The sequence below is a fragment of the Buceros rhinoceros genome, unplaced genomic scaffold, assembly GCF_000710305.1.
Source record: "Buceros rhinoceros silvestris isolate BGI_N320 unplaced genomic scaffold, ASM71030v1 scaffold10945, whole genome shotgun sequence".
NCBI classification, from domain to species: domain Eukaryota; kingdom Metazoa; phylum Chordata; class Aves; order Bucerotiformes; family Bucerotidae; genus Buceros; species Buceros rhinoceros.
In genome coordinates this window covers 1933-10026 of record NW_010413417.1, presented here as the reverse complement: position 1 = coordinate 10026, position 8094 = coordinate 1933, and the positions used below count along the sequence as shown (strand labels likewise).

The 8094-nt window shown below is 40.6% G+C and overlaps 1 protein-coding gene across 1 annotated transcript in view; it reads right to left on the bottom strand.

Annotated features, from left to right (window-relative positions):
* Positions 1-3444: 3444 nt before the first annotated feature.
* FAM3B (family with sequence similarity 3, member B) overlaps positions 3445-8094 on the bottom strand; it is a gene marked incomplete at its 5' end in the record, with an annotated part of 6472 nt that continues 1822 nt past the window's right edge. Inside the window, 4 exon segments of the mRNA XM_010136717.1 lie at positions 3445-3534; positions 4411-4525; positions 5277-5349; positions 6526-6588. Of these exon segments, the coding sequence (XP_010135019.1) occupies positions 3445-3534; positions 4411-4525; positions 5277-5349; positions 6526-6588 (341 nt within the window).

The window sequence follows — 8094 nt, the reverse complement described above, 5'->3', positions numbered from 1 at the left end:
CTCCATCCACGGCAGTGGCTTCCAGCCTCTGTCCGCCACAGGTAACGGCAAAGAGGTTGGGTACTTCTACAAACACACGCAGAGGGTGTTTGAAGACGCTGCTGCCACCTGCTTTGCCATTTTGCTTTTAAACACACAAACTCAGGCTCTGGGTAAAGCTATTGCCTAACACTCATGTTTTCCCACTGGATTTGCCTACTAGGTTTAGAAAATGATTAATTGCTCCGCAGGTCTTAACATCAGTTCGTGACGGCAATCCTGCATGTTGTACTAAGCACTCAGAAGTATTTCATAAGGCATGGTGAGGACCACAGCACCTATCTGGCCCAGGAGAACACAGGAAATCATGTCCTGCCCGCTGCTTGTGGTTGGCAGTGCCACCTGGCATCGACAGCACTGACATCCATCGCTGGAGTTTGCCTGTGGCCTAGAGCACAGGACAGAGAAGGTAAGGAAGATCATCTGCGTTAGGGATCCTACACCCATGTCCTTGCCCCAAAATAAAACTAAATGCTTATCTTCATGATCTTTCGATTATTTTTAAATCCAAAGATATTTAACATTTCGCCAGATGATTAATTTTTCACAATTACTCTTCCATGAAAAATCCTTCCGCTCTTTAGAAAGCAGACCATCCAAATGTTCACGGTGCATAGGCTAAGTTGAAATCCCCCTTTCACACCAACTGTCTGTAAGACTGCTTCTCCTATGAAAAGTGATTGAAAAAGCGTCACCTTTTTTTGCTCAGGTGACCATTTTTCCATGATTTCTTGAGATCAGAGAGTTATCAGCTTCTCTGCCTACCATATCTAAACAGTGTGGCTTGAGCAAAGGAAAACAACGCTGGTAAGAGCTATTCAGCACTGCAGATTATTTAAACACTGTTGTCTAGACGACCCAACTGCATCTCTGAAAAAATGAAAACACGACGGCGTTAAAGAACATTTAGCAGGGCCTCGTGCTGTGAAAGGCCCTTGGGTGGTTTGCTCTTTGATTCAGATTACAAATATGCACCTTTGACTGGTGACTATTTGTAAAGAACGGAATGCTTGTAGAGAGTGTGAAGAAGAGAGCAAAAGTGAAGAATGGAGCACGTGCTGAGAATGGAGCGCTTGGAGTGCTTGCACACTTCACGGTAACTGCTGAACAGAAATTTATGTAGGATTGTAATTTATGTAAGATTAATAGTGCCCTGGAGTAGTAGGCAATGACTGTCAGACTGCACAGCGTTTGAGGACTGTCTCGGGGCTTGGCACTCTGAGGACTGCTGACTGTTAGTCCTGTAATTACGTTATTTTTATAATTCAGGCATGTAACAAAAGGTCATTACAATGTAAAGAAAGAAATGTTCTGCCGGTAACATGAGCAATGCTTGAATAAATTACTGGTGCCATGAAGTTGTACACTTAAGAAAATGAACCTACACAAGCCATAAGTCTTGGCACTGATGGGGATGACAGGAATGCTGAAGTACAATTGGTTAGATCACTTTATCCAAAGCACAGGAAAGGTTTGATTTCACCACAATTCTGTAACACCCCTAGGAAGCATGTATAAGGCACCTGGAACCCACTGCTTCAAACCTCTCAAGGAATAAGCACTGAAGCATCTTTGCAGAAACTGAGTCCCACCACAGGCTCACTTGAAAGACAGACGCCTGCGATAGCTTCCGTCTCCTGCAAAACCACGTTTAAGGAACAGCAGCAGACGCAGAGAAGTTTTCTTAACTGCGAAGTACCCTGCAACTGCTAGCAAGCCTTGGGTCTTCCATCCAAATCCCTAGGCTCCAAGAACGAGGCCAAGTTCAGCATGTGTTACAACAGTTCACATGCATTTACTTTTAGACATGTAAAACAACAAAATGAGGCCCCTGACTACACAACTTGTAAGAGAAACAAGGAAAAAGAACAAAAGAATGACTTGGGTGTGGAAAAATACTGAAAAAGCTGTTTAAGTATTCAATTTATAACCACCTCAAGAGCAGCAAAGTGATAAGGAGCAAGAGTGGTGAGTCTGCCGAAGTCCAGTTGAGCCAAGGTAATTGAACTGCTTGCTTTGGCACCATCCCTGGGCGATGGAGCAGTTTGCAAAACGGCGGCAGGAAATGGGCGCTTTAGAGACTGAGGAGGGATGCAGTAGCAGAAGCCTGCTGGGAACACAGCAGTGACTACAAGTAGGCAGTGGCAGCTGCGACAAGGGTAGAGATTTGAAGCACCACTGGGAGGGCTTCAACCAGGCAACACGGACGGCAAGAGCAGGCTGCATCTGGCTGTTGGCAGCCACCCTCTCAGGTCACCACTTCTGATTTGCTCCTGACTAGAGTGTGGGACGCTCCTAAGTAGCTGCGTAGAGTGCTGTGACCCATCTGAAGCACAGCACATTAGAAAGGCTGCTGCTAAACAAACGCTTTAATGTTGAGAAAAATGTAAAGAAAGATTAAAATATAGCAGGTGTTCAGTCTAGGGATGAGAGAGTTGATGAGGGCATTCTTCAGACACAAAACAGACTAGCATAAAAAGAACGGTGAAGAGCTGTTCTCTGTTGACTTGGTCCTTTCCAGGTTAATTCAGTGTGTTTGGGGAATAACTAGAATAACTGTGAAATTCTACAGGAAGCAACTTAAGCTGTGGAATCTGCCATCTGGGAGGCTTTTGAACAACAGGGAGACAAATACCAGTCAAGAAAGGTCCAGACATACTTGCCGTGCTCCAGAAAAAGAGAAATTGAGTAAACGGCTTCTACAGTTCCCTTACAACCACGTGCTGATTCTATAGTTAGCAAGAATAACTCTTAAGCTTGCATGAAGTCACTACATTTTTTTAAGTAAGTTAAACTTAAAGGAAGAAAAAATTATTAAGACAAATCATGTAGATTTGCAGCTTAAATTTGGTGTTAAAATAATAAGTAACTTTATCTTTCCATGTTAACATTGCTATTCCATTTTGTCAACATCACTAAAAACAGCTCAACAAATGTAACTGCTATTTCCATACTTTTTCTGAAGAGAAGTGATGTTACTAACAAACTAAAATCCAAATAATTTGCTTTATTGCTAGTGATTTTATATTACAATTTAGACTAAGTCCTATTTGCATATTAGTCTTTAAAGGGAACCAAAAGAAAACACATACTAAAACCAACCCACCAAACCCCTAAAATTACTAACGACATTGTACACTCAACTTGCAAAAATCCTGGTATTTTCTGACTGACTTCCTAAACTTTTTAATTCCAAACCAGAGTATCTTATTTCCACTTGTCATCAAAATACTTATTCGTTTTCAGATTAAAATAAAACCTCATGGAGGAAAGAAAGGTTAAAAACTGAGCATATGACTTATTCTATAATTAGTGTTCAGATGCTTACTGGGTTCTGGAGGCAATTTGCTGGAGTAATAGGTATAAAAATTTAGAACCATCTTTATTCATGAGGGATGCATTTGTTCAGAGTAGGTTCCTTGGGATACAGCCTTCTACTTGGATTTCGGTTGGCCACTCACCGCAGCTGTTGTTCTTCTTACCAGAGTGGTTTACCTGTTAAAAAAAAAATTGGTTCTCCATTTACAAACCAGTTTGACAAACCTTGTGCAACAGAAGAGGGTAACAGAGTAGGACTGCGAAGCCAAATAGCACGTTGCACATCTTGCTTGGCATAATGGGTGAAGATTGTACCCGTTTCTCTCTTACACAGAGTGCTTTATTTATTTCCCAGGCAGCAGTCATAATAGACACTAAATTGAATACCTTTTTCCCGCAAAAGCTCTGTAATGTGAAGAAGATTGCAACAATATTCTGGGAGCAAAAAAAGTACATGAGTTTCACATGCCTTAGAATTGAGTCAGCGTCATCAAGGGAACTGACCTCTGCATCGGGTTTTCTCATATCTGTCTGTCACACAGATGAACGCTACCGGGCTTACAGAAAGCAAATACAAGGTCACAGACGAAACCAGAAACCTGATATAAAAAAGGTGTCTATCTCCTGAAGCCTGAGAGCAAGTTACTCAGAACAGTTCTGTGATGCAAGCAGAGCTGTCTTGCAAGGCCGGTTTCAGACAGTCCTATTGTCATACAAAACCAGTCTTTATTGTTAGCGAGTTTGTGGAATTTGTCCTTCCGCAAGAAAACGTGTGTCTCTGAAATGTACAGGTTGTACATTTCACAACTGAGACTCTCTAGAATTGCCGGTCGCTTCTGAAATTTGTCTAGAGATGATTTAGTGCTGGTGTGGTAGAAGCCCGTACTGTGACGGGCCCGGACACAAAGCAGAGCACAATGACACAGAGAAGTTGCTCTGTGCGAGCGAGGCTTCCCTGACAGACTGCTGCTGTTACAGCTGACGCTGCAGATCTGCACCGAACGCTGTATCTGATACACAGACAGACAGAAAATAAAAATAAAAGAACCTGACCTTTTCTTTCTGGATTTTGTCTGGCAGCTATAAAAGCCAGCTTGACCCGAACTTCATATTCTATATTTCTTGACTTCCCAGCTCTTCTCCTAATTTTTTGGCATCATTTTTTGACCTTGGAAAACATAGTGAAAAGAAGTGTTAAAAATTCAGGACGTGAAAAACGCTGAAAAGGAACACAGCTGATTCATGCTTTATGTTAGTAAGGCAGCAGAAGCAAAAATGAGAAGTTTAAAAAATGCTGAGAGCTGTCTTAGTAGCATGCCATTGCACTCACAGAGCAAAATTCTTTTTCTTCCTCCTTTCTACCTTCCTGATGTTAATAAAACCTGTTTGTAACAGGTTTTTGGTAACAGCATTGCAGGAAGAAAAATGTATTACAAATCCTGTTTGATGTTTCAAGCCTTCTTAAATAAGGAAAAGGGCATAAAATGTTTATCAGCCAAATGATTAAGTCTTTCAACTTGAATAATTACCACATCATTAGTTCAACTAAAAAACCCGTAAGATTTGAAAACACTTTAGGAACCATGTTAAGACACAGGAAGGAACGTAAACTAGACACATTACAACTGGAGGCACGGACACCTTCTTATCGAAAGGCTGTGACCCAGCGGTGACAGCAGTGCCCTTTACGAGGACAACTTGTGCTTTTAAACAGATGTGACTATCTAGCTGTCTTTGGAAGCATCGACACGTATGATACGGGCAAGCACTGAATGGACATGGAGTCAAAACCTTTCAGGCAGGAAACGCGAGAATAACTTTGCCTCCAGAGGGGAATTTACCGTTCCTTTACACCATTACACAACCGGGATTTTCAGCTATTCATTGCTCTGTTCCTCAGCCTGTCACAAGTTGCTTACTGGGCGCTTCCCTCGTGAGTCACCGTCACAGGGAGGGACCCTTCTGGTGCATTTTTAATGCCAGCCATCATCTCTCCAGAGCGGTCTGTTCAATCAAATACACAACTGACTATCCATTACACACATTACATTCCACTTACTTCCAACTTGTTTTCACTTTTTGGCCTGAGAAGTAATTAGGCAATTTTTCTGTTTACAGACAGAGGGTCTAATTCCTGAAAGCTGCAGAAAGCTGCTGGCTCTCACTGAAGGCTAGGACAGCATGGACGGACCTGCATTTCCCAGCAGCAAACAAAGATACTTCTGAACTTCTACAAAAGCCACTTGCCTCCAGGGTAAGTATATGGACGGTTTCTTACGTTTCGCTCATGTAACATTATACATGAAAGAAAAGCATGGAATAGCACAGGAGAAGTCAGTGCTGTTCTGTGAGCTTCCTCCTACCACGCTCTCTGCAGAGCTGAGTTACCCCCCCATTATCCTCCCCCTTTCACTAAGTGACAGCCTGTTTGCAGAACTAAGCTATTGGTTGGGTTTGCAATTGCTAAAGCTGCAAAAGACACTGATATATAAAAAAAAGAAAAAAAGTAACAGGCACGCTGGAGACATTACAGTCTACACATTGTATAAAAAAAATTGTAGTGCCATGATTAACCCCAGTGTTGTTTCTATTCATGCACAGAGAGTCACAAGCATTCTTAAATGGTCAGAGAATCAGAGTCCAGTGCCTCATAGCATTCCGTTTCTCTTCACCAATAAGTAAGGAAACTGCTATCGTTCGAAGGCAGGAAAATGAGTTAAAAGCTATTCTTAAAGTAGATCATCTTTCTAGCTACATGGAAGGATGTTAAGAGACAGACTAGCATGTTTCCTATGATGATTTTACAACTAAAATAGAACTCAATATGTCAGGAAAAGGAATTAACACTGGTTAAGTGCTATTCCTACCACACTGAAATCATGGTGAAAATAAAAAGACAATTAAAAAAATGGTAATTTCACAAAAAAAAAAAAAGAAAAGGCAAGACAATTGGAGAAAAAGACAATTAACTATCTCAATAACAGGAGAAATTCAGCTTTGCAGGCAAAAATTTGTCATCTGATCTGGCCACAGCATATTTTATGAAGACAACAGCTGTTTGTTTCCAGTTGATCCCCATCGATAATACAATCACAGTAATCTGAAAGAGCAGAACAATTGTACAAATGTTTTCATAACACTGAAACACTAACAAAAGCTCTACTGCACTCTTTTCCCGCCCTCCCTCCCACATACAGAAAAATTCTTTTGATGTAAGTTTTCCTGGTTTATCTGTAATCATAATTTTAAAAAGTTGTGTAAATATAGGCAAAAATGGTTGAATTCAATCAGTATATACAGTATTTTCGGCTAAAGCTAGGCATCTCCAATTTCGTATATTTCGGGCTTCTGAGTTTTGTTTTAAGTTTTTAAATTCAAGGTAATATGGAATAACTTAACTTTGGGATTTCGGGAAAATACTTTGTTTCATGTAGTCTCTGAATCATCAAATGTGACTAAAACATTTTTATTACTTTTTATTTTACAGAGGGAATTCCGTTTACTGGGTGCTTCCATGTTTTTCTATCTATTACATTACATATTCTATACTGGGTCACAACCATAAATAGGAAAATTGGTTAAGCCTAAGACTATCTGAAGGAGCTTAATAGCATCCTATGCGGTGTTTCAGATGTGCAAGCTTTCACACCATTTGAATTTCAGTGGACAAACTCAAGCTCATCGTTACCGTATCAGAAACGGGGCATACGATTAGTCATTAAAACACCATTTTGGTCAATATTCATCACTAATTATGCTACTGGTTAGATCGCTATCTTTGTTTAAACCAGACACGTACAACTGGGTATAAGTTTAACATTTCAAAATTCATGCCAACTGAGCTAATTGATTTTTGTTATCCCAGACCCACATGCCTGCTGCATGAGATGGTCTTTTCCATTTAGAGTGTGTCAGCTCATTTCTAGTGAGAAGATCCAGCAGGTCCCGATCCATTTCTGTCTTACCTTTGATCCACGTATGGTAAAATCATGAAGGCAAATTCTTCTGAAGATAGAATTCAAAGTGGCAGGTTTATCATGCTGATGAAGGGAAAATGCAGCAAAAAAGCCTGTCAGTGGTAAAACAGTATTCTAGAACTGGGCTCCTTGAGCAGAGGTCACAAAAAAGTGGAAAAGGCTGTCGTGAGGACCACAGAAATCTACAAAATTATTTCTCTGCCTCTCTGTGTTGTAGGTTTGGGCTTAATGGCTCTGTCTTCCTTCTTACAAAAGACCACATTCATTCAGAGAAGAAAGGGTTATCGTTACGGAATAAAATACAGGCGTGACGCCATAGCAAACTTACTGAGCAAAGTCATCAGCCCAACTGATCTTCTTAGACCACAGGTAGAAAACAGGTCTCACTATATACTGGTTCGAGTAAGGGACAGATTTTCTTGCAGGTGGAGATGAAAGTGTAGCTAAAATGACTGTATGTGTGATGAAGGAAACAGATGTTTAAAAAAGTATAAAATCTGGTATGTCACTTCTTTTTCCTTACTGAAGTCAGATGCAACGACAATGCAAGCTCCCCACTCCTATTTGCTGTAACCTTGCTTACGCTTCCAGGATGAGTATTTGCTCTCTTATTCTACAGGTTGAAAACTCATTTTTAACTGTTTATCTATTATAACCAGTAAAGTTTTTACAATTCCTTATTAGAAGAAAACCTCCAATGCAGTAGTTGACTAGAAAAAAAAAAACTGGAACAGATTCTTGTCTAAGGTAATTCAACCCA